We start from the raw sequence: 27,850 nt of genomic DNA on the forward strand, positions 1-27,850 counted from the left end.
CTAAGCTTCAAGAACAGATTGACCTCTAAAGTTAAGTCTAACATCAAAGTCAGAAGGTCCAGTTCTTGGAGATCTTTGTTTCCACTGTATACAAAATAGGACAAGGGAGGCCAAAAAAGAGTACTCAATGGGCCTCATGCAACAACCGTTCGTACGCACAGATTTGTTCTTAAATCGTCCGTATGAGTGATTTAAAAGAATTTGTGCATTCACCACATTTTTGTATTTTACGTTTTCTTTCAGGTACGAACAGAATTTACGAGTGATCCAGACCTGTCGTAGGAGTTTCCTAAAATAGTCCGCTGTTATTCCAATCAAGTTTGCTTGACTAATGGATTGTATATTTAATTACTTTGAAGCAAACATAAATAAATATATACATTATACCCCATAATGATGCTGACATTATTCTGTTTGACTTAAATTATGCACTAATTGAAGGTTCATTTGAATCTGTATATAATAAGGTCAATGGGAAGCGTAACCAGCGGCTGTCTTGCTACTTTTGGATGCCTTAGCGCGTCAGGCTCTTGGAAGAGAGCGTGTGTTCTGAGATCGTGTAGATACCCATGTGGAGACAGACAAATGGCTGACATCGTTATTTAGATTGCCTAGGACTGTGCTGCGGCAAATATGCAGCTTGCTGGAGCCACAACTCCAGAGAGAAACACGCTGATCAAACCCAATTCCACCACACGTCCAGGTCCTCACCACCCTTAGATTTTTGGCCACCGGAACCTTTCAGAGCGAGATTGGAGACAGATCGGGGGTGTCCCAGTCCTCTGTGAGTCGTGCGCTCCCCTTATCATCAGAACCCTCATCAGTTTATCACCCATGGTACATCAGATTCCCATACGCCGTCAAAGCAGCCGTGCTGTCGTGGAGCGCACTGAGCTGAAGGCCAGGTGGGTGTGTCTCGATACCTCGTTCATTGCGCAATATTGCCATGAACGAGGGTCTCCACCTGAACCAGCCCAGAAGGTGTGGTGCCAGAAGACCCCCCTCATGGACCGCCCCATCAAAGTGCCATCATGATGAGGCAACAACTGATTGCACGGCTTTAGTTGCAGTCATCGAGCGCCTGCCCATGGCGAGACGGTTTTTTTTTTTAAGCCATTTTTATATCAAACCATTTTTTTTTTTTTTTTTTCTTTCGGTGACACGGAATTAACAGCACTTGTAATTGCTTCCCATTTCTTCGCTTTAGCAGGTCCCGTAATTACACTGCTGACACTGCTAAAAATGAACTTCAATCTCAGAGCCCGTATTCTCATGACTCAACACTCAACACTTCCTGGCACAGGAGCGAGGAAGCACAGCCTTATATGGTATCATTTAGGGCGTGGAGTATGCAAATCTACTATCCTCGTGCACGTGAACTTAGATACGCACGAGTGGGATTCATCATTTACACAGGTCGTTTACACACTTTTTCCGAAGTTAAGGGCGTTTGTTGAATCTGACGTGGCGTGTTCGTACGAGACCTTCTTACGAAAAAAGTGAGAGAAATTTAGAATAAAAATACGAAAATGTTCTTGCATGAGGCCCAATGATCCAAAATGTACTTTTAAGATTTCAGCAACTACATGTCAAGGGAAGGCTATGACGTACTAACTGTCTTGGACTTTTTTTTCACAATCACCTAACCTCAGCTATCCTGCATAATTATCTGGTACTTCAGAAAAACAAACATTTCTGACATCACGTGAGAAACCCGCCGCCATGCTAGTAGTTTAGGGTCCGCCTGACCCCGGACTCCCTAGTTTCTGCTTCATAATCTATGACAATAATTATCATTGCATTTTTACAACTGTTTAAATGCCATTTTTCCATTGTGAAGTAACAGTAAAAAACAGGCAGCTTCCCTCTCTTCGTGTACCATGAGCAACAATATTCCTGTACGTCAATCTGCATCAGCCACAATCTGCATGATCCCTTTCTTGACATCCACAGTAAAATCAGTCCCCTTTTTTTTTTTTTCAGTGGTACTCGGCCAGTTCAGTATTTTCCGTTTGTTATTGATCCAAAGGACATACAGCCAAAAAATATCTATGATCAGCAGTTTTCCCCGAACATTGTTAACTTCCTTATCTTCTTTGCAGCAGGATTTGCCAATGTTAATAGATGACAGGAGGGGCCAGTTATAGTAATCTGCATTGATGCACGTGATCAGATCTGCTCAGTTTTATACATGTCGTTAGTCAAATGGACAAGCTGATCAATTGTTTCTTGTTACAGGTCCATCCATTGGAGGATCCATAGCTGAGAGCATTGGCTTTCCCTGGCTGATGACCATCATTGGAATTGTGGATATTTTCTTTGCTCCTCTTTGCATCTTCCTCAGGAATCCACCTGGACAAGAAGAGAAAATTGTAAGATACAAAACACTATTAAATACAGTCAAACAGATGTTCTGTAAGCACACAGAAACACTGAGATTCTGGAAAGAAAGCTTATCTAATATAATGCAAGGTCTTAGCTTTTGCACGAGTTATACACGCAGCATCTCAATCGTCAAAACCGTACAAGAAAACAATTTTGTGCACCACACCCTACCCATACCCAACACATTCTACAGTCATATCTACTCAATGTAAGTAATGACATATCAAATGAAATAAGTACAAAATATGAAATATTGGTACAGTTGTTACTGATATAATAATGATAAATAATACTGATATACATGAAAGCTAAGCATCCCTGGTTGACAGATAACCATGCCTCATTCAGGCTTAAACAGAAACATTCTTAAGATGTAAATATTCCTCTGGTGGAAAAAGCAGTCTCAAACCAGTTAGGAATAAGTCTGGGAATCAATTGATTGGTCCAACACAATCAATTAGCCTACAAGCATTCACCCAGTTACCAGCCAATATAGTAAAGCTGATATGATTTGTGAGTCTGGGTGTGTGTGTGTTTGGCTGAGTGAGTGACTGAGCGAGAGAGACAGAATGTGTAATATGAGTGTGTGTATGTGTGTGTGAGTCATCATTGCTAAATTTAATTCTGATACTGTTGTAGGAACAATGGTGGTTTGAGCTCTTTGGCAGATATTTACATCCATCCATCAATCCCTGGGTCAACCTAGACAGGGTTCACAAGGCCATCACAGGGCCAATGCAGAGACAAATGAGACAAATGATCACGCATACTCACATTCACTCCGAGGGTCCAACTAGAATCCCTAATAGGAGGGTTTCAGTTACGTCATCACGGGAGCGCGCGAATTTAAGTTGGTGGGCAGGAAGCTTGACTACAGCTTGACTACAGCAGCACCAACATGGAGATGAGTGAATATTGTAGTGGTTTGGAGCCGGCATATAGAGAAAGGTATTTGGCGTTAGTTGAGAAATACATTGGGCGTGACCCATACTTAATGAAAATGTCCGAATTTTCGCAAGACCGGAACGATTTGCCGAAAATAGAGGCTGTGGACTTAACGAGCTACCTGGTTCTCCAGACTTCTTACTACACCAAGCAACAGATGAAGGCCCACAAAAGTTTGGAGGCATACAACTATTACCACAGCGGATGGATCAGCAAACTCGGAGTAAAACGTCTACAGAATGATTGTGTTTTGGTGTTCGCCAGGGTAAGTTTGTTTTCTGTGTTGTTTATGGTGCATTATCCCAATGGAAAATGCAGTGTGTAGTGCAGGGCTGGGCAGTAACATGTTGAATGCCGAGCTGTGAATGTTGGCACTCAAATAACAATCAAAAATGTTTATGTTTTGATAAAATGCCGAGATCCAAATATCCAAATGCTGACATTGTGTCTTTGTTAGCCTAATGCACAAGGTAGAGAGAGAGAGAGCGAGAAAGAGAGCGATTCTGTTGTCAAGAACTTGGGAGCTAATGTGCCCTGTTAGCACCTAAGCACTTCGTGGATACTACTGAAACGTGAAGATTGTGACGACGTGACAAATTTGTTTTGTTTAGATCAACCACTCTCAGAGATCGCATGAAACACCAATGACGGTGTCTTAGCTCTGTGTTTTGGTAACCCAGCTTGACCGTCGGAGCCCAGTCCACTGACTCAGTAGCCAACAACGCGCTGGGGCAAAGCCCAAACGTAGCCCGTATTACATTACTGTTGATTGGCATTTAACAACATAATACTTTACTGCACTACTACAAAACAGTTAGATTTCGCACATACCTTTGACGAAGTGGTCACCGCAGACACGAGCATTTGCAGATTCAGCTCCTCCAGTCTGTAAACGTAGGTTAACTATCCACTTTTTGCGGCGTTGTTCTGTGAGTTTTTTCCATTTCTCACCTCTATGGGCGATTACCTTAGGTACTCGATAGTAACCCTTTCCCTTCTCTCGGTTAGACCGATTGCTACATCCAAAAACGGCACAAAACTGAGGCATTTTGGGCAAAAAAGTGGCAGACAAAACAATGGGACCCAGCTCCAGTTGCCCACCACTTAGGTTCGCGCGCTTAGAAAATACGGATGTGACGTCAAGTGAAACCCTCCTATTAACCGAACATGGATGTTTTTGGACTGTGTAAGAAAGCTGGAATAGCTGACAAAAAAAAAAAAAACACCCAAGCACAGGGAGAACATGCTTGCTTGCTTGTAGTTGTCCATCAAAGCTGATGATGACGTCCAATTTTGTCTTAAAGGTGAGTTCGGTCAGCAGCCATGCTCTCCAGGTCACCAGGCTTGATATTGCAGTTCTTTAGTGCTGTTTTTAGTTGGTCTTTGAATCGCTTCTTTTGCCCTCCAGCAGAGCGTTGACCATGGTGTAACTGGCCATATCACACTCTTTTATTACATGCCCCAGCCAACGCAGCTGGTGGTGAGTGATGGGGGCCTCGATACTCTTGCAGCCTGTTCTCCTGAGGATCTCAGAGTGAAGCACTCGGTCTCGCCAAGTGATTCCTGGGAATGCGCTGAAGACAAAGGATATGAACTTGCTCCAGTGACTTCACATTGCGGCTATAAGTGATCCAGGCTTCACAGCTGTAGATAAGGGTAGTGATGCTGATAGCTTGATAGACAGATACTTTGGTGTGAAGATGCAGATTCTTGTTTTGAAAGACCCAGCGCCTGAGTCTCCCAAATGCGGCTGATGCTTGTTGGATTCTGTTTTGAACTTTGTTGTCAATGCTGTTGTCCTCACTGAGGATACTCCCTAGGTATTTGAATGATGGTACAACAGACAGTTGTTTGTTGGCAACAGTGAAGATGGGTGATGTGGGAAGGGTGTTGGGCCTCCACCGGCACACAACCTCTGTTTTGGCAGTGTTGATGGTCAGTCCCAGCCTACTGTATGTATTATCTGCTGCATCAAGGACAGCCTGGAGGTCCTCTGGAGTGTGAGCCACAAGAGCACAGTCATCTGCATATTGCAGTTCAAGGACCCTTATTTTGTGCAGCTTGGTGGTTGCTTCTAGCCTCCTGATGTTGAAGAGGTTGCCATCCAGCCTATTGATCCATCCCACGTGACGTCACAACAAAAGCGTCAGCCATTTTGGACGTGAAAACGAGTAGTCTACCACAGCCAACAACGGAAGAGCAAGGAACATTCAAAGGAAAATATCGATTCGATCAGTAAGGTTTACATCATGCCGGCATATTGTTGCGCGCCTGGGTGTACCAACAGTCAGCAGACGAGGAAAGATTTGTCTTTTTACCGGATCCTCACTGACCTTGAGCGACGGAGAAGATGGATCGCGGCGATCAATAGGAAAGACTGGCAACCTTCAGTATACCAGCGGTTGTGTAGTGACCACTTTGTTGGAGGTAAGTGTCGAATAAAGATATCATGCAAAGGCTTTACATTGCTTATACATTTACCTCGCAAGGCTTTACATTGCATAGCGTGACTCCGGTCGGCCGGTCGGCCATGTTGGCAGAAGACGCTAATGGTTGCCAGGGGCAACATATACATATACATGCAAAATAAAGATAAAGCCTGAGAGGGATTTTCCACGGCACACCAGATGATCTCTCACGGCACACTAGTGTTCCCCCGTGCCATTTCAGGGTTGCCTTTCTACTAGATAAAACATAACACAGCGCCTTTAGTAAAGCACTACGACTTGGTCATTGCAATTCTCGTAATAGCAAGATTATAACACCGTGTCAACGGGTTTACATGTCGTTTATCCTGGTGAACAACGTTAAATGAAAAATGTGAACAAACCTTAGCTGTAAAAAGATGGCGCCCACCGGCTCCAGGGACGATCCACTGGTAAAGGCAGGTCACATAGCCCGACACAAAATATTTGTAGGCATCCAAACTCTTGTATGCCTTTAGATCCTTTCCCGTGTATGGCGATGGGTTTTTTACAACATAAATATAAAGGTCGTGGGGGCCGAAGTCGGGTAAAGACGAGGCGGTGGCATGCTGTCGGACGTCTGTAAACAGCCCTGGTGGAAGCAAGTACACGTCGTTTTCTAAACCTCCAATTTTCAGCTTCTCCAAATACCTCTCCCTCTGCTGGCCCACTAAATGCCCGACCTCGCTGGATAGTGGAGTTTTTTTCTGCATCTTGTTCTTTCTTCTTTTATTCAATTTTCAGTCTGTCTGTATCGTTACTGTTACTATTGTTACTCGCAAATCGTTGTCTTCTACACGTCCAAAATGGCGGTTGCTTTACGAAAGTCACGTGACTGGGAAGGGTCAATAGATGACTGACACCCCGCTGTTGTCCTGAATTTCCTGATGGAGAAGCTGGGCGGCACATAAGAGGAAGATGTTGATGAGTACAGTGGCAAGTACACACCCCTGCCTGACTCCTGTGCACACAGGGAAGGAGGCAGACTCTTGTCCTCCTATTGTCACCCTAGCATTCATACCATCATGGAACTGCCAGAGGATGTTCACAAACTTGTTTGGGCATCCAAACCTAAGGAGGATAACCCACGAGAGGTCTCTTAGCACAGTGTCAAAGGCTTTGGAAAGGTTGATAAAGGCCATAAACAGGTTCTGATGTTGCTCTTTACACTTTTCCTGATGTTTCCAGGCTGTCAAGACCATGTCAGCTGTGCTCCTGTTCTTCCTAAAGCCACACTGTGATTCTGGGAGTAATGGCACTGTGATGTTGTTGATTAGCCTCTGCAGCATCACTTTGGCAAGGACCTTACCAGCCACAGAAAGGAGTGAAATGGCCCTATGGTTGCCACAGATGGTCCTGTCACATTTGTTCTGGTAAATGGTGACAATATTGGCATCTTTCCATTGGTGTAGGATGTATTCATTGGTCCAGACTTTGGTGTTGTATTGATGTAGTGCTCTTGTGCAGAGGCAGCCTCCCTGTTTAAGCAGGTCAGCAGGGATGTTGTCAATGCCTGGAGATTGGTTGTTTTTCAGTGACTGGACAGCTGACAGAACCTCATGTAAGGTTGGGAGTTGGTTCAGTTGGTCAGTCAAGGGAAGTTCAGACAGTTGCTGCAGGATGGTATGGTCTGCATCATAATCCTGGTTTAGCAGGGTATTAAATGTTCAGCCCACCTCTCCGGGATGCTGCTCTGGTCCTTTAGGGGAGAAGTTTGTTTTTTTAAAACCTAGACCTTATTTTTGGCATAAAGTACGTTCATCCGATAACAGTTTGGTGAAAGTTGGCATCCTTCAGACGTTATTTAGATCCGCGTATATCCATATAATGGGAGTGAAACGGGGCATCGGCCAATGCCCCTATATATGGATATACGCCCACTGCATCAAAGCATTCAGGCCTGGGCTCATGGGGACTGGGGACATCACTGAAGGGTTTATACGGACATCCAAATGTGTCAAGGTTGCAACTGTTATCAATCATGCAAAATTTGTGTTGTAGGACAGTGCACCCCTCCAGAGTAATAGCAACTTGCTGTTTCATAGCGAAGGTGTGACATTTAACAAAAAGCCATTGGAAACATGACAATGTGTAGAATGAGGGATATTGTAAACATCAAGGAAATCTTTTTGAAGATTTAAAATTAATGTGGCGGAGTACTTTTGAATGAAAGTACATGTGACTACCTGTTGCCATTGGGCTTGGTTATGATAATGAAGTGGTGACATGGAGATGTGTTGGAGGTGTTCAGTTTAGGACTGAGACCATTCATATTAAAGTTGGTGCAGATTGTGTGTTTTAGGTATAATTACTACCCCTTTCACGGTTATGTCCAGGGCTCTAAATTAACTTTTTTGATCACCAGCCAATGTGGCTAGTAAGTTTCTGAAGTTACCAGCCAATCAGAATTTCCACTAGCCACATATTTTTCCGTGCAAAAAAGACAGATGAGACCCACTGAATTAATTTGATCAATTTATTAACTAAAGCTTTAAATTCATTTTACAGTGAAATTGGGAATGTATATCCAATTAAAATAATTACAATAATTAAACTTATGTACATACAAAACTTATTCTAACATTTCATTACTCCTCAACCCTCACATACTATTCAGGGTCACATTTTTTGTACATAAAAAGATAAAAAAATAACTTTAAAACTGATTTATATTCATGTGAACCCTGAATCTACAAAAATGGAAATATTTAACAACTTTCTAATCATGTTTTAGTGCAGATAATGCACAAAATTAAACACAAAACTATGTGCAGAGACTAATTATGGAATTATGGATACTGTGAAATGCTTAAACATCGTCCGAGCTCTCTGAACTGTCTTCGGATCCATCTAAATCAGTTCCATTTTCCCCTTTTCTCACAAAGTGTGGCCGGCGTGTGCGCAAACTGTCACCATGCCAGATTCAATATATTCAAAATATCATCCTCCTCCCCTCCTTTGGCGGGCATATCTTTTCTCTTCACGGCCGGCTGTCCCAACCATCGCCACATTTTGTTAGTGTTTGTGTCTGTATTTGTACCAATAACACGCTGTCAAATAATGATCCCCCTTCTCAATGCATTCATGACAATGATGGAGCAGAGTCACCTAAATAAAGACAGAAGTGTCCCAAATACAAAAATCAAATGGTGAATGACACCCCATTTGTGCATGTTAAGCTAACTGCTTGTTAATACAATAAGTATTTTATTACTTTGCTTGTCTTCCAAAAGAGAAAATAATCAGACGCAGGGTAGCAAAACATTATGGGCGTGAAAACGAAACTTAGAAAATCGGCTCGGCGCATGCGCAAAGTAGCAATTCTCGACAAGCAAGAGAAATCGACTGAACACCGGCGTCTGTCATATTTCCAAACCAAGAGTGACCCACTCCCCTAGTACGGCAACCTCGGCAGATGTGTTCCCATAGAAACTGCGCTCGTGCGTCCCGTGCATAGACTGTATATAATAATTTCGCGTCCCGCGAAATAGATGGTAAAGTTCCTCATTTATCATCGGCCAAGCCGGCTAGTGAGTTTTTTTTAATACACGCCAAAAATAACTTTCACCCGCATTTGGCGGGATAGGGATGATAGGGATGCACCGATACCACTTTTTTTCAAACCGATACAATACCGATACTTGGATCTGAGAACTTGCCGATACCGAGTACCGATGCTGATACTTCTACCACAAAAAAAATGCAATGAATTGGAAGACAGGTTTCGGTATTGGTTACCAGTATTGGTATCGGTGCATCCCTACTTTTAAGTGTATGGAGTTAATTGTCCAGAAGCAGTAAGTCAAAGTCTAGAAAATATCACTTTCTGTTGTCAGTGGGATGTATGGTGTTGATAGGATCTAGGTATCTAGATCTGTTCAGGGTGGTCCTGAGTGGCAACCTGTTCTGGGTAACCAATCCCTGCGACCAGGCATGGACTGATAATCGGGCGTACCGGGCGCAGAGAAACTGTGCGACAAAAAGAAACGCAAACTTCAAGCGGACGCTGCGAAATGTATCAAACTCACTGACATGTTGGCAACAGCAGGCTCTTCATCTGCTCCGGTGACTGATGTCAAATATGGTGGTGCTGGTGGTGGTGGTTGTAGTGGAGGCGACGGCGAATCGAGCAGTGAACATGTCAATGCAGCCGCTGCAGTATTAGAACCTGTGGTAAACTGGACAGTTTTCAGAGGCCCAAACTATGTAATGATAGAATAAACCAACCTACCCCTTAATGAATATGATAAAATAACATAACCCCAATAAAATTATGTTGGCTAATGTTCCATGGTCAAGTTAGTTTGTATAGTAAACACAGGTGCTGCTACCCATAAACTTCATGCTACCACTAGCGGCTAATGATGAATTTTCTAGCCTACACTGAGTGCATGGGAAATAAGCCTAAGTTTGGCTAATACGTCTATGTCTTCCACCCTGAACTGAACACTTTTCAATGCGAGAACCTTAAAACCACTATTCACCAACAATTACAGAATGTAGCATGCAAATGTCATCATTAGACTATCATTGTTTGTGGGTAGAGTAGCCTTGGCTAGACCAAGGCTAAATGAGGTTTTGCCAAAAGGCAGGTGGCAGTTTCTATTAAGATGGATAAGGTCAATGAAAGAAAGTCACAATAGTGTTAATAAATTAAGGTTTTGGAAGTATTTTAAGTGTCCACTCTCACTAATTTCCATTAACCCGTTCCATGCCTCAAGGTATTTATTTTTTCAGAATTTGCACAGTTGGTATACACATTCAGTACACCAAAAAAAAAAAACTGACAATGTTTGTGTTGTGCAATGTGGTGGGCCAGTCTAGTCCAAAATGCCAGGGCCAATTTTTTTGTCCCAGTCCACCCCTGCCTGCGACCCTAAATTGAATTAAGCAGATTTAGAAAATGGATGGATAGGTGGATCTGTTCAAGGTGAAACAATCATTATATCAGTTAAGTTTGGTGCTGATTGAATGACCTGAGTGAATTATAGCAAGTTTTGGTGTTATGGCCATGTTTGAAGTTGGTGTGGTGAACAAGGTCAGAGTAATAAGTTTAAGAGTAAAGTATGTGACTTCCTGTTTTAACTGGATTGAACTACAGCACAGAATATTGACATGTGTTCAGATCAGGACCGTCATTCAAGAATTTAAACTTGGTGCAGATTGGTTGCTGCATGTGTGAATTATAAGGACTTCCTGTTTCATGGCAAAACAAAAAAAGATTAAGGGACCCCATGGCCAAACTCAGGATTTTGGTAACTTTTAATAACATTTCTAAAGACTACACAGATTTAGACATTTCTAGGCGGTATTTGTTAAAATGCAACATCTTCAAAATACCAAAATGGTAATAGATTGCTTCCAGTATTTTTCCATCAAAAAATTAGGTGTTATAGTAGTTGTTCCATGTGAACTTGTTTGGAAGTAAACATAATGACTGTACAGAATTAAATTTTGGGAAAAAACAACTACTGTGTGTGGATCAGTTTGGATATCTGAATACGTGCTGATTGAATAAAAAGTAAGATCAAGCCATCCTTGTTTTAGGCCAAGTCCCAATACCTCCACTTTGCCATATCCCATATCCGGTTTTGCAGAGGTAAGGTGCCTGTTTTCTTTTCGAGATGAAGTTGCAGTTACCATCTAGGCATCCAAATGGCCACCAAAAACCCAATTTAAGTGCTAGATGACCATTACTGCTTGATACTTAAAAGAATATGGGCACCTTACCGCTGGGCCAAGGGGAGGATTTGGGATTGGACCTTTGAACTATTAATTCCTCTGCTTTTGTGGTAAAACTCAAATATATGTTTTCATGAAAATAAAAAGACTTGTTTTTACATGCTGTGGCAGAAACAGTAGCTTTTAACAACTTTCTTAACAGGCAATCTTGATGGACACCAACTGCTCAATGAAGACAAGGTCCTACTCTACACAGGGGACTTGCCATCAAGGTGAAAACATGGATCCAGAATATGATGATTATGATTAAAAGGACACCAGCTGGTTGGGTTAAGCCTTCAGAGGATCTATTTTGTTGTATAAAAAAAAGAAGAAGCAACACAAGAAAAAAAATTGATGAAATAATACAGCCAAGATATTTCCATGTGAATGTTCTGCATTCAGTTATCACTGTTCTGTGTTCTCTTAGCAGTTGTACTGGAGCAAACCAAAGTTGTTCTTGATATGTGATTGCAAGCGCATTGTGTGAGAAAAACTTTTAGCCAATAGCCTTATTCAATGGGGAGATGTGTCAAAAAGCACTTTTTAAACAGGGTGGGTACAGAGTGCTAAGCATCAAATATGCTTAAGTGGTTCATTTTGATTACAGATCTGTCTTACTTCATGTTTTGGTCATGGGTTTCATCTACTATGTGTCATGAATACTGTTCAGAGTATTATTAGCAGAATTTGGTGTTCAAGTAGATGATATAATGGTTAATTGTGTGCTATGTCAACAAAAAGTTACTTTTCTTCTGTTTTTAATCCATGACAATGACACTGTCTTATTGCTAACAGAAGTGCAAACCAAAAGCTTCCTGAACCCAGCTGCTCTCGCTGAACTGCATGTATATATATATATATATATATATATATATAATTACTGGTTGACGACTTCAAAAACATCCTTGGACACTGACAGGAACAAGGGGCTTCATAGTCTGTGAGAAAAACGTAGTGGAAAGAGGTCAAAACTCTGGCTATATTTACAGGTAGAAAGAATTTCTTTAAATTATAAATATCTGAAGAGAGGTACTATTTTAAAACACAGATCATATGCAGCTTCTGTGCTGATTCGTACAGTGAGCCAAAATAGCGACAACAGTGGAATAGCAGCACTGTGACTGACAGCTGTTTAGATTAAGCCAGCAGCATCTAATGGGGACATAATCCATCGTTTTCATTGTGTTTCTGCCCTCAGCAATCATTATTGTTATTACCTACATCTGTGCTTGCTTTGCTATAATAAGTCAGAATGTCTGCTGTTGAAAAGGTCTGTTGTCACATGTGACAGGTAGTTTGTGGTGAGTTCATCTTACAGTATATACAGTATTAATGTATACAGTTCATTCACAATGGGTTTCACCATTATATATTAAAGGAAAAGTTTGACGTACTGGACATTTGTATGTTCTTGTGCTGTTCGAGAAGTTAGATGATATCAGAGAAGAGATTTCTACCAGTAAAATCGTATATGTTTCTATGAAGCTTAAACAAGCTGTTTTTGAGCAGGTCTAAGCATAAAGTTTGGAAAGAAAACAGAGGGGTTGGGATCCGACGACAAGTTTGACAATTGCTGTTTGCATTTCATGTCTATTATTATTACAACTGGGAAATGTGTGCTTGGTTCTCTCTTACTTTTTGTCAGAGCCAAGGATAGAAAATGTGAAGTTGTCGTCATGCCATAATGAATTTTTAATACTTGATTTGGTAATACTCCGTATTGTAAGGATTCCACTAAAACGCAAATCACAATTTCATCATCTGCACCTATCCAAGATTGTCCTATGGGTGCATTGGCTTTGCAGGAGAACCTGCATTATCCACACCTTTACAATGTACTGTAATCAGTCTACAGTACAAATAACTCTAGATTTCTGGATGCAGCAGCAGATTGTGTGAAATTAGAAATGGTTTTCCAAAGTCCTCCCAAGCCAGTGTGGCCATATTGACCATGGAAGCATGACAGTTTTTCCAGACAGTCCTACCTGAGGACTTAAAGTTCATGCACATCCAACAGTTTTTTACATCATTGGCCTTGAAACAAACATTTTTTTAGGTTCCCTTCATGTCTCTCCAAACATTTGTTTAGTATGTTGCTGTCATCAAATTCAAGATTTGTTTAAATTTTCTGAATATAATGAGGTTGGTCAGTGAAGACACTAAAATCACTTAATTCAAACGTACGTCTTTAAAATGAGTGTTTAAACAAACGAATATATCACAAATTTAAGATTGTGTTGCATTTTATAAACTTTCCAACTTTTCTGGCTATAGGGATTATATAAAAAGTAATAAAATTCATCAACGCAGGAAAGTTTACATGTCGATCACGCAACTGCTTGCATATTTTTAAATATGCAAATAAATAGAAATTGTAACTTCTGCTGGAAAAAAACAACTTGTGCTTTAAAGAAAAAGGTAAAAAAGTCACTACTTTTTGACTGACTACTTTTTCTTTATCTTCATATAAAGATCCCTCCAGAACTCAATTTCAGCTGTATGAAACTCATAATGTAAGACGTACAATATTAGCTGTACAGATTAAACGCCATTTTATCAAGGTGGGGAAAAATAAAAAAAAATACTGGCCTGACAAATGAGGTAAAATGATAAGTAAACCAGATTAAAGTACTTAAGCAGAGTATTTGATTTATTCAAACTTATATTATGACCACACAGCTTTTCCTTCATTTGCAGGGATGCTGACAGACGCAAACGTTCTAAATCAGAGGGAGTAACGGTCATTGAATGCAAATACAAACAGAGAATTAAAAATCCTCCATTCATACATTTTCAATGGTTGTATTTTTATTCAACTTTACTGTGTTGATGATTATTCGATGTGTTCACAAAAACGAAAGGCAAGTTTATCAAGTTCATAATAAACTGCTGAACATGAGATAAAAAAAGTCTAATAAGATTTGTGAATGAAGAATTAAGCCAAATACCAAGACATTTAAACTTACTCATTCTCTCAACATTACTACCATTAGATTTTGGCAGTTGTAGACAGAAAAAAATCTGTATCACATCCTCTAGAAAATAGTTTAAGGTTAATAACTGCATACTGAAAGGTGTAGTATACATACTTGTACAAGTTGTACCAAATCAGTAAAGTGATTCAAAATGTCATCATCTAACCAAGATGGATGTTACAACCGTTGGGAGAAAAGACAATATTACTAATATAAATTGTAAACATGACAGCGCCCAGAGCTGATCCTTGATGGATAAACACATCTTGATGGTGAGAAGAATTCCAGCTCAAACAGATGAGCAGTTTTCACAAAGACAGCTTTGAAGCCACCTGAAAACAATTGTATCCAATCCATTATTACACAGTGTCTAAATGAGCAACTGTAACGGAAGCTTTTGATAGAGTCATGAAAACAGCAGCACAATGCTTCATTTTGTCCATACAAGAAACAGTATAATTTACAATCAATGTAATTGCAGAGACCAAACAACACAGAGGTCTGAAACCAGACTGCTGATGTCTCATAACAGAATATTTTTTTAAAGATTAAGATATTCACCACTGGTTCTAGTGGAAGAACATATTGAATATATATGTTACGCATATATGTTAACAAAAAATAGATGAAGTTTGTCTTAATCAAGACTGAAACTGATTTTCCTCACCATCACTCATTCCCTCAATCCTGACCGATGTCTCACACCCTGCAATGTCATCTAAAAGATGATGCTGCCACCACCACATACGTGTTGCACTGTGGGGATGGTGCTTATTGTTGCTTTGCACCAAATGTTGCATTTTCTTTGACGAAAAAAGAAAATTGATATAATTATTATCATCATTATCATATGACTAGAGTACCTTCTTCCATGTGTTTAAGGAGTCTTCCAGTGCTTCTTTCTTTCTTTTTTCTTTTAACCAATGGAGACTTTTCCATAAATACCCTCTCTGTGGAGTGAAGGCTTCAAGTGGTCCCACTGACAGATATTCTAGTCACTAGTCTGTTACATTCAATCCCACGACTTCCATTTTGACTAATGTTTTCACACAATTGCTCAGGTCCATGATCATGCGACTTTTTGTTAAAATATAACGTTCCCTGAAGTTAACATGTCGATGTCCAAAACCTATCTATTCTAACTCCGATACGAGACTGATCACTTTAAAAACACAATAAATACACTCGGCATCTTGCTCAACACTTTGTCCGTGTTTCTAATTTTAAGATGGATATATATTTATGCATTATTATGATTAAATTATATTTTGTATATATTTTTAGTCATACTTATTACTTATGATTCAGTACAGTTCTAAGGCTCTGCCCTTCAACATACAACTCATTCAGTGACATTTAATGAGCTCTGATGGATAATTACAATTCCATCATTTTTGCTCCAAATACAAATCTGCTTCTCAAAAATATTGAGAACTGAATTACAAATTACATTACAAACATTCGTGTTCATGGAGTTGAATAAATGTTTTCCTGTGCTATGATCTACTGTATTTAGTTTCTTTTATTTATATATGACCTCTAAAACTTTCTAATTGGTAATTAATTGTACTGTACTGGGTTTCTGCATAGTTTTATACAATCATATGTATCTAACTGGAAATAATCTAAAATGGGACCAGTTAGACAGAGCAGCAATTAACAAAGCTAGCATTCCTTACTAAGCTAAAAATTTGGTATTAATTTGTATTTATTTATTTTTTTGTTATCTCATATCAGTAAGTCTTCTGTATGTTAGTTTTCCCCTTCATACTTGTAAAAACACAATATCCTCTATTAAATGTGGCTAACCGTGAAAAAGCTGTCCTCTCTGTAGAAATATCATTTGAACTAAATATAGTGGCAGTTGGATTTTCAGCACCATTACCTTTTGGTGCATTTTAAACACTGAGCACAAGAAAAAAAATGTTGGTGTTTGTCTACATGTGGTTCTATAGTATTGCCATGACAGCTCATTGTGAACAAAGAAGTAACATGCATTTCTTTTCAGTATGGTCACAGAAATACTCAAGTCGATTGCCTGTGCTGCCTCCTGGAAGACAGCACAATGCGTTTCCATGATAGGGGAATGTGGGAGCAGACACACTGTAATCAGCCCGTCAATCTCAACATTGGGCTTCAATTACTTGGCAGATGCTCACACAATACCTCCTCTTTGCCAAGCACCAGACAATTGTTCTTACAGCAATGAAGGTGCAGGGAGAAATGTATTTTTTTTTGTTACTTTTTCAAACATTGTAATATGGTTGTTGTTCAGAGAACCTCAACAAAAACATATGACAAAGTGAACCAAACCACCTGTGATTGGGAAGTAAAAGTTCTTGCAGTCTCGAAGAGAAGGGTGGCGTTTGGAGCTTACTCATGCAGTTCACACCGTGACAATGGTTCTTCTGGCAATGTGTAATAGCAGCGTCTGCCACTTAAAATCTGAAACATCATGGTTCATGCCTTTGAAATGGCCTGTTCCCCAGACACAGCGTGCCAAGTTGCAACAATCACAGCTAATGGCACAGCAGCATGTAGAATGGTACCAACGGCTACATGCTTACTCCATAAACCAAAAAACCCAGATTTAAACTACCGTGGATCAATAAAGGAGAGAGAGAAAAAAAAAAATCAAGTTCTCTTTTTGGAATTCTATGCCAATAGTTTTTTTTAAATGAGTTCATGGTCTCACTCTCTCGAAATAAATTCCAGTTAGGAAAATCTGTCATATTAGTATCGTAACATGTCTTAATCTAGACTGTTAGGAATGTCATTTTATGTATGTTATTACCCTGTATTAGGTTGCAAGTTAACCATCAGGTAAAATTTACCTGGAAGTATTATCCTGCTACTTGTTTATGACTGGTGTGCGTATTAAACCACAAAGCAGACTCATGGGTAATCGCTTGTTCTTGTTTATTTAAGTTATTTACAATGAAGCTTCATTAAAAGCCTTTCTCAAAAAAATTGTGTTACAACATTCCTCAAACACGCGCACAAAAGAAACAATTACATTTCTGACCTGCTGAAAGCCAAAGTGGGCAGTCATACAGCATGTGGAGTTTTAAAGGGTAGGGCTTTGGAGAGGGAGGGGCAAAAGCATATGAATACAAGTTCTTTGGAAAAGTACAGTGTAACAACAGCAGCAGCAAGAGCAGCAGCAAGAGCAGCGCACCCCAGGCCAACAGAGATGTTCACAGTAGAAGACAACTCCTCTTTCTGGGTCCTCATTGGTCCACACAATCCCCCAGGTTATATTAGCACAAAAATGGGCACGCAGATTACACAATTTCAAAGAAAACACAAAAGAGAAATCAAAGACATTATTGGTTTAATTTCCTACAAAAATATTGCACAAGAACTCACGAGACAAAAAGGTACAGCAGCCAGTGAGCAACTTTTCTACAGAAGCAATACAGTTATTACTGTTAAGAGCAGGAATAGAATGCTTTACTTTCTGTTTATCCCACTCATTGGGTCTCTTCTTCAGCTGTGAATCTACCTTTTTCTTCCTTTTACTGACTGCCGTTTAGTGTATTTTGGGTGATGGTTGCTACTTTCTCATTTGCTGAATCTACTGTTTGATTGTTCTACAAGAAAAACTTAAGTTGAAGAAAACTTACAAATGTACAAATGCAGGTAGTATATTGAAGGTGTGTTCCATCCATCCATCCATTTTTTTATACCCGCTTAATCCATCTGTCAGCTCGCAGGGGGGCTGGAGCCTATCCCAGCGGCCATTGGGCGAGAGGCGGGGGACACCCTGGACAGGCCGCCAGTCCATCACAGGGCCGCACAAAGACAAACGACAACACTCACTCCTAGGGAGACCCAATTAACCTAACATGCATGTTTTTGGACAGTGGGAGGAACCCATGGCAAGAACTTGCAAACTCCATCCAGAAAGGCCCGGATGGGGATCGAATCTGGAGCCTCTTGCTGGGAGGCGACAGTGCTAACCACTACACCACGTTTTAACCCAATTCTTTAAGTCATCCTAAACTGGATGTGTCATCAAACTTATTTCAAAGACAAGAGACACAGTGCTTCACGCTTACTTTCTATAAAATGTTGCTCTTCCTGACACTGAATTCTCTGTATATGCTTGTGAAATGTTAAACAGTTCTGACAGACTCATTGACACCTCATGACTGCAGCTTCTGTTTCTGAAAAGCCAAACTTGATCATTCTCCTTGTCCATAATGAAAAAAGGGACACCACACCATAAAGTGTGTAAAGCTTTTCCAGTGTTGAGAGAAGATTTTTCCTCTTCATGCATTACAGTAAGAAAAACCTCTTTTTCTATGAGAAGCATGGTGTTTTAGAATCACTGTCACAAGCTGCGTTCACTCTTGAGGATTTTTAAAGATGAATGGGACGGAGGCAGGATCAAATAACTGTCAATGAACAAACTCCAGAAAAAAAGCATACATTCATTTGGATAAGAAAACAATTTTTTAAAGGCATGTTATTTCAACTAAACTATTCAAAGCATGGAATTCAAATGATCTTCATACTGCACAAACACAAATTAAACCTCCAGCATAACATCAGGGATTAATCTGAAGAAGAAAAAGTCGATAAGAAGCATTTCTAAAACTATATCCAATGTGCCAAATGACAATATAATGGAGGGGTGTGCTGAACTAAACAAGATGTAGTGAATGTGTTATCTACATATACACACATATACATATATATGTGTACATCTTTTAAACTAATTACATAATCAGACATACTTCTAAACAAAACAGCAGGCCAAAAGTCAGAGGCTAATTATTTATAAGCATATCACAATTACACAGCTGCAGAAGTCCTAAAGAGCTTCATGAGCAGGCAGAGATGCTTCTAAATCCAAATACATTATAGTAAAGTGCTTGATCAAGTTATGCATGAACACTTGCATGGTACTTAGACAAATAGAATTTTCCATTGCTGTAGAACCCTAGAGTTCTTATTTATCCTTCACCAGGGCTTGTAACTCACAGCAAGCAGTACCAGTCAAACTTTTGGACACACAAACTCATATGAAATTAATTGCTAGGAGTGTCCAAAGTCTTTGAACTATTATCCTTCTCCAACATTAAGATGATTCAGACGACTATACCAAAGAAATGTGCACATTTTCAGAAATCATTCCATTGAAGCAGTTGCAGAATAGAAAGCAATATGACTTTAATGTTTAATGGTGGTTTGAAGTCAGACACAAACAAAACTAGAGGATAGACCCACTGCACTACCGAGGGCAGATAATGGTGACGCTTTCACGTTTCCCTTTAAAAACCTAGAGCACGACATTTACATCACGCTGTGCAAACCAAAGCGGATTCAAAAGTCCTCAGGAAGGACAATCCTTTAAGCATCCTTTCATATTCATGTGAAAAAAATGTGTTCATCTAACAGTGGACCTCAGCATCCCCTGTGTTTAAAAGGAACCGCTGGAATCCTTAATATCAAATTCACAAACTGGACATTAAATTTCTGGGAAGCAAAATCCCAACGTCAATGTTCAACTTCTTTCTGTCTTTTTCTAATGAAGCGCCTCCACACAGATCTGCTCCTCAGTGATGTTATCCAGTAATTGCACCTCGACAGGGCTGCATATGTCACTGTCATAGACGTCCGCTCCCATCAGGGCTTCTTCCTCCAGGCCCTCTCCTTTGCCTTTAAAGCCTTGTTGCTCTGATGGAGAAGTACTCTCCACTGACTCCAGGTCTTCTATGCCTGCCCGGTAGTGGATCATGAGCAGGGTAAGGGCTTGAAGTCTCTCACCAGACTTGGCCAAAGCAGTACTGATAAGGGCCTTTCGCCGTGCATCTGTGGCCTCCCTCTCCTCCATCAGAAGGGCATTATTATGCTCCAACTCCTGGTCGATTTCCTGCTGTAGTTTGTCCAACATCAACTCCAGCTTCTGGGAGCGCTCATCTGTGGGCAGCCCTCGGTACAGGTCACGGCCGATCTCTTTCACAGCAATGAACACACTGTCATCCAAACCGCCCTCCTTTCGTACGAGTTTACTGCTGCTGCCACTGCTGGAGGGCTGCTTTGATGGACTGGCACCACTGGTGTAGGTCTCAGTATCACTGCTCTCATTGTCAGACGTGTTAGGGGTATGCTTGGGTGAGGGCTCCACCACTCCAGGCAGCACATCAGTGACCTGCTCAACGAGTCGAGTCTTCGGCACCTGGCGAAGATTAAGCAGGCGGGAGCTGGTGTTGATGATATGGCGCGTTAGGCCAGTGGCCCGGTTTATGGTGGATTTGGCTTCTGGGTCAGCTCCACGGCGTTCAGCTGCTGCCACACAGAAAGGATTCTCAGAGAGGCACTTATCCTGGCACTTCTTGTGGCAGACGTAGGTACAGATCATACACTGAGACGCAGCCTTGGTCCAAACTTTCTTCTTGCAGTATTCACACCAGGTGGGGTTCTGGAACTGGGTGTCCTGGAAGTTGTGACGAACCTCCGTTAACTGCATGGCACCGTAGGCCAAGTCATCACGTGGCATTGAGGGGGTCGGTTCTTTTTCTCTATCCCTCAGATCCTCATCATAGAGGCTCCCCTCTCGCTCCCTTTCTGTAAGCCCCGCTGGACACTCCAACTCGCCCTCAGCTAAGTAGCAGAAGTTTAAGGTGACGTCTCCATAGGACAGCTTCTCATTAAAACCCTTGTGAGTACTGAGACTGCGTAGTGCCGTCCGGCTGACATTAGCTCTAGGTTCAGGAGGTCCCAATCTGAAGGTGCTCTGGTATTCTGCAGAAGATGTGGCCATACACTCCATAGCTACATGCTCCAAATGGAGGCTGACATGCCCCAGGCACAACAAACTACCAAGCTTAAAGGGATCTTTGCACCACAGGGCAACATTAAGGTACTTATGGTTGCTCTCTACTTCAAACACCACAGAGGCTTTAGGCCAGCGTCCTGCCTGGTTACGGAACATGCTCTCGGGGGATTCCCAGAGTGAATGGTCATCTAGACTGTCTCGTGTGCTGCAGGAACTCTCTGAGGCTTTGTCTTTTGCATGATCAGCCTTGCTGCTGGCCACAGGTGAAGGACCTAGCATTTCATCACTAGAATCTGCTGTCTTGTTAGACTGCTTTACTTCAGGCTGTTTGACAAACATCTTCTCTGTGCTAGACTTGTCCTCACTAGCTCCAGCGACTGGAACTTTTTCTGGAGATTTTTCAGAAACACTGATGGTCGTTGTCGAAGCAGGAGCAATGTTAGCAATAGTAGTTGCAAGAGAATCAACACCTTCCAAAAGACTGGTTTCTGAAGATGCCGATGTCAACCTTATCTGAGGTCTGGGTGGCACTGGGGGGCGAGAGGGAGGAGGTGGAGGAGGGACAGTGGGGCGTTGCAGAGTCTCTCCGGGATCACTGGTCTTATGTGGTGAGGGTTTGGGTGAGTCTTTGGATTGGGTCTTTAGTGGCGACTGTAAACCCACAAGATTTAGCTTGCGGTTGAGAATGGGTGATATGGTACCAAGAGGCTTAGAGGCCAAATTTGCCACAGTCCTTTTAGGGCTCTGGTTCACCGTGAGTAAAAAATCCTCCTTGGTGTCACTAGTGTTTGTGGTACTGCTGTTCAGTCCACTATTCTGACTGGGTTTGGTGTCCACAATCAGCTCCTCAAACTCAGAGTCCATGTCTTTGCTGTCAGAGATATCAGAGAGGGTAGTGATAGGGGCTGGATCCTCCTCATAACCTCCGGGTTGGGGAATGAACCCTGTTTCCTCTAGCTGCCCAAAACCTTCCTGTAGAGTTCCAAGGGTCCCTAATGAGGGGGTCTGATTACGAACTGGTCTCTCATAAAGAATCACTACCCTGTCTCCAGCTTGCTTCAACAGTTTGGGCACTTGAACCGAAGATGTCACTTTGACACCTGTCAACAGAAAAGAGCACAGGGCATACATTTTAGATCAATAGTTCAAAGAGCTGTTGCATGTTTTTTTTCTACACAAGATTTAAAAAGTATATGTATCATATTACAGTTTTTTTTTGTAATATTTCAAAATGTTTTTGTTTTTAAATGGTTACACTTCAGACCTCCAATAGCAATGAGGCGATCACCCCTCTGTAGGTCGGCCAAGGCTGCAGGTGAGTTGGGTGTGACCGTCTCTATGCTGACATGCACCGCATCCCCCTCACAGGCAGGGACGTGTCGAAATGTCATCCCCACGCTTCCACATGGTCCCTTGATAACCTCAGTCTGATGCAGACATGGAACGGGAGAAGATCGAACAATTAAGAGCATCACTCACTGTATGGTTCTATGTTATTTACAGTATGCTGCAGAACAATCCATTTCCACAAGAACAATGTGTGTGTTGATAATGTCCGTCACACACACCAGACAGATAGATAAACTTTTCCTCTGCAGGGAAGGATACACTGAGCCTCACACTCTGGGGGAGGTCGAGGTGTGGACCAGTGAAGCGAAGCTGAGTGGGCTGCTACTTACAAAAAAAAAAAAAAAAGAAGTTGTTTCATCACCTTTAAGTTTAAAAATAAAAAATGAATGAATTATTGTTAATTATCATTAATATCAATAATTATTGAATGTAAAAATATTTTAAAAAGTTACAGATATTGTTTTTGTATCATTTTAGCATTCTGACATTAATATTTGAAATAAAATATACTTGCTGTAACGTAAAGCTTGGACTTTTGTGGGTATGGGTGTATTCATGATGTATTTTTTTCTTAAAGGGGAACTCCGGGGCATTTGAAGCGCATTTCCATTGCTAGAGGTTGTCAAATACTGACAGTAGGACACAGACAGGTGCAAATCTGCGCTCCCTGTGCGGCGATTGCGCTGTTCGCACAGCCTGTCATGCGAGGCTAATACGTGGTGGCTAAGGGGCAAGTGCTAACCCTTCCACGTAAAACAACAACTTGCACACTGCAGAAACGTCACACCACTTTATAAACCATCCGACAATAAAGTCACAAGTCTTACCATCAAAACCATATGCATGGTTCTGACATTACTGGCATGGGGACGTTACAAAACAACTTTATAAACAGCATGTCACTTACCTCTTGTCGGTAGGCGCGCGCATGTGAAAGCCCAAAAGAGTCAATGGACGATAATCCCATATACAAAACAATTATATTCTCTAGAAAAACTGCGTTCAAGTATTTAAAACATTACAACAATACATGCCCAGTAATACTGTTGTAATGTTTTAAATACTTTATAAAGTTTATAAAGTTGTTTTGTAACGTCCCCATGCCAGTAATGTGAGAACCATGCATATGGTTTTGATGGTAAGGCTTGTGACTTTATTGTCGGATGGTTTATAAAGTGGTGTGACGTTTCTGCAGTGTGCAAGTTGTTGTTTTACGTGGAAGGGTTAGCACTTGCCCCTAGCCACCACGTATTAGCCTCGCATGACAGGCTGCGCGAAACAGCGCGATCTCCACACAGGGAGCGCAGATTTGCACCAGTCTGTGTCCTACTATCAGTATTTGACAACCTCTAGCAATGGAAATGCGCTTCAAATGCCCCGGAGTTCCCCTTTAAGCAAAAAAAGCACAACATTTAGTTAAAAACAAAAAGAACTCATCTGTTTTTGTTTACTGCTATGTATATTTCTTAAAGGCATGGTAGGTAATCCTGTTCAGAAACACATTTTGTAATACTGGGTGAAATGGTCCGTCTATCCTGAGAGAAATCTACACAAGATGTATTTAGAAAAAGGGACGAAAATAATCAGACCTCTGTGGCAGCTGCAGGACTGAGAAAAAGCTGACCAATCCGAGATCAGCGGGACGCTGATCTCGGATTGGTCGCCTACAAAAAACCAATCAGATGCCTCTGCTTTCTGCCTACGCCCCCCTCTGCCGGCTCCCTGCTCCATGTGCGCATGCGGTTCCACCGGCTTTGGATGAAGCACTGACGGAATGGGGAGGGGGGGGTGGAGCTTAGAGGAGTGGACACTTTCGAATCTTGCTAGCTCTCTTGCTAGCTCTCTAGGATTACCTACCATAGCTTTAATTCATCAAATACTGCTGACAATTGTAGAACACATTAATATGAATATTGATAAGAAAACTGCACTGACAGTATTTAAAGTCCAACTATGACATCCTGAGCACTGTAATGAAACCCAACTGAAAGTGGCAATTCTGTGCATTAAAGCTGCAATTAAGTGTAGCCCCAGCTGACTAAAAAACAGCACAGTCCAAGTCACATACCCCACAACACACCTGCTGGGATGCAGAGGTGAATTACTGTATGCCCGTTAAGTTGCACATTAAATTTAAACTTGTACACTTTAGCGAGAAGTTTGTGCCTCATCTGCCCGATTGTCAACTTTGCACTTAAGGTTGTGCCATTTCAACAGCAACTGATTGATAGTCAGCTTACTGGACACATATATAGTGGGATACATCTGAGCAAAGAAAAGAGCTAAATGGGTTGAGCGTGGAACAGAAGGAAAAGAATGAAGATGGTACAGGTGCCTTGATTAAAAAGGAGGACGAACATGATGTGGGTAGACAGAGATGAATGACTGTAATTTCCCTTGCTGTCATTTATTACAGTCCAGCTGGAAGGAAGAGATTGAGTTAGGCCTGGCCATGAATAAGCAGATGATCTATACAAATTGGCACACAGGGAGGTAGGGGTTGGGTTTAGCAGGTGGATGGTTAAGATTTTCCCAAGCCTAAGGGTAAGTCCTGCTCTACACTCAACTAGTTAATGACCAACTAGGACAATTGTTTCTCTTAGTCATTACATGCAGAATTCAAATTGATAGCTTTGCTTGAGTCAAATTTCAAATCAATATTCAAATTATGAGTTCGAGATTGTTTTTTTCAGGCTCATACCATGCAGGGTATGAAAGTATGCAGCGTGTAAAAAGCACAACTGAACATCTTTTCAGTTCTCCTTATTTATGCAAATTCATCAGGCTATCATTAACTGCACTCATGATGTGAGATGTCATCATTACTGATGCAACAGAACTGCTACATACAGCTGATTTCTCAAGTATTTGAATAGTGATATCATTTTTGCCATTTTGCCTCTATGCTCCACTGCAACGGATTTGAAACTGAGTAACCAGAATGTGATGTCAGTGTATGCTATGTCCACAAAATAGACTAATTCTGATTAAAAAAAAACTTGCTCTCTCAAAGGCTGAAACAACCTACCTGACCTGTAATCTAAAGCTTATACAATGATTATAATGCACCTTCAACTTTTAGGGTGCAATGACTGCGGGATATTTATCATTTTCAACATTTTATTTAAATTCAGTTCAATTCATTTTATTTATATAGCACCAAATCACAACAAACATCATCTCAAGGCACTTCAAATATACAGTCCCAGTCATTGTAATGCAATCTTAATCCAATCATTTGTTAAAACGATGGATGTTCAAATACTTGCACATATCCTATCCATACAAAGAGCCTCTCCCTCAACTTTTAGTATGAATGTGCTTATATTATTCAAGCTGAAGGGAAAAAAGTTGACTTCAAGAGTTTCACTGTGGGGAACCATCTTGTGGTTGGAAACAAAAAGTCATCATTCAATAAAAACTGATTTTAAAGAGAAGACTAAGTTTAAAGTTCAGCTTACTTGTGCTAATTGTTAAGTCTGGGTTTTTGTGTGTGTATATGTGTCAGGAGAAATTTTAAACTGACTGCAGACAAAACCAAATTTCCAAATGGACAACATAGGCCCATAAGAGGTTGAATAGCTGTAAGTAGTTTTTTTTGCATGGGGCCAAAGTTTCCCTCACTCACTGATGGGCAACTAATATCAGGCCCTTCATGGTTTAAGATATGGTGAAGATTCTGATAATTGCTTCAGTAATAGAAACACAAATGTACAGAAATGTTATTCTATTTTAAAGGAAGGGATTAAGATTAAGGGGTTAATATAATCGGTGCCAATTAAAGCATAATTGAACAAGGATTTTTCGCTTTGTGACTCTTCTCTTTTGGTCAAACATAATAAGCAACTGCCAGCTGAATGTGATGAAGACTTCCTGTTGATTTTGACACCATGTAATCTTGAAATAATGAAAATAATTCTTAAAAGAAGTACTGTTTGTATCGGTAAAATACGATTCTGTTCATTTTTGGGATGGATTGTTCATGACAGGGCTGTAGTGGAAAGAATGCTTCTTATTTCAGCTCTAGCTTCTGATTAGTTCAAATATAGGATTAAAAATGGTCAGTCCAATAATAATGCCTGAAAAAGCTGGCCGATTGTCTTATTTCTTCACCACCACGATTCACTGCTGTTTGTCACACGGTGGCAGAGACTTTCACAGCTCTGTCTGTGATAGACTGACTTTCAGGATGGGGACTTATTTAGCCATCTGAGTAAGAACAGACAAAAGAGAGAATAGGAGCAGCTTGTAGCCGTGTGTATACAGCTGCACATTGGCTTCACTGTGTCTGCGGCACCCTTAAATAGATTTACAAAGAAGCATGCAAGTCCATTCTGCTCAAGTGCAAATAGTGGCAATCTCCCTTTAACACACCTACTTACAACACTAATGTATGGACAGTCACAAACCCCTTTATGTACCCAATTGTGAAGGTGCTAACAGATGTCCTGTGATAAGACTGGTGCTCTCTAACAGCTGCACTGGTGTCTGAGACATAAAGCTGGAATTTCACTGACTAACATCCTGTCTATCTGGCCTGCTGGTTTATCAATAAATACACTGCCCAAGTATATAAGAAGAAAATCTGTACTGGTCTCGACCAAATATAAACATGCAAAAACACTTTACGTTGTAATACACCTTCAGATTTGAGGTTTTAACACATCATGGGTTACCATGGGTTACCAGACCCACCAGTTTAAAAAGGCATTTAACTTCATAGAATACGTGTCACAATAAACCTTGTTTAAAAAGCAGCTTGGGAAAAAATCTTTGTTGAGAATGCAGTTAACCTTTTGTAAAATACTATATTTGCGACAAAGAATTCTTGATGATGGAAGCAGTGTGAAGGGAGTCATGTGTGACAGTAGAAGAAGAGTTTAAAAACCCTGTGCTAAAATCTATATCTATACATGTGTTATTGTAAGTCATATTTAATGGAGGGCATCAACCATGATATTTTGCAAATATTACAACAAAACTAGCATGTTTAAATGTTGTTGCTTTTTTTGCTAAAACAAGCTAATTAAAGCCATTCACATTGTCAGTAGCAGTGCGTTTCATCCCAGAGTTCTGATGACTGCAGTACATTTAAAACAGGTCCAGAAACTACCAAGAAAACAAGTCGGTAACTACAACGACAGCAAAGGATGGTATTTCACTGAATTCTACAGGCAGGTCTGACACAATGCTTACACACAGCACACAAATATAAAAGG

General features: G+C 40.8%; 2 protein-coding genes across 2 annotated transcripts in view; one reads left to right on the forward strand and one right to left on the reverse strand.

Annotated features, from left to right (window-relative positions):
- Positions 1 to 17,427, forward strand: part of slc18a2 (solute carrier family 18 member 2) — a 50,163-nt gene extending 32,736 nt beyond the window's left edge. The window contains exons 15-16 of the mRNA XM_075482089.1: positions 2,239 to 2,372; positions 11,680 to 17,427. Of these exons, the coding sequence (XP_075338204.1) occupies positions 2,239 to 2,372; positions 11,680 to 11,787 (242 nt within the window). The 3' untranslated portion in view covers positions 11,788 to 17,427. The remainder of the gene's footprint in view (positions 1 to 2,238; positions 2,373 to 11,679) is intronic.
- pdzd8 (PDZ domain containing 8) overlaps positions 17,390 to 27,850 on the reverse strand; it is an 88,722-nt gene continuing 78,261 nt past the window's right edge. The window contains exons 4-5 of the mRNA XM_075482078.1: positions 22,546 to 22,708; positions 17,390 to 22,381 (exon numbers count right to left, since the gene is read on the reverse strand). Of these exons, the coding sequence (XP_075338193.1) occupies positions 20,028 to 22,381; positions 22,546 to 22,708 (2,517 nt within the window). The 3' untranslated portion in view covers positions 17,390 to 20,027. The remainder of the gene's footprint in view (positions 22,382 to 22,545; positions 22,709 to 27,850) is intronic.

Source organism: Odontesthes bonariensis, chromosome 2, assembly GCF_027942865.1.
Source record: "Odontesthes bonariensis isolate fOdoBon6 chromosome 2, fOdoBon6.hap1, whole genome shotgun sequence".
Lineage (NCBI taxonomy): Eukaryota > Metazoa > Chordata > Actinopteri > Atheriniformes > Atherinopsidae > Odontesthes > Odontesthes bonariensis.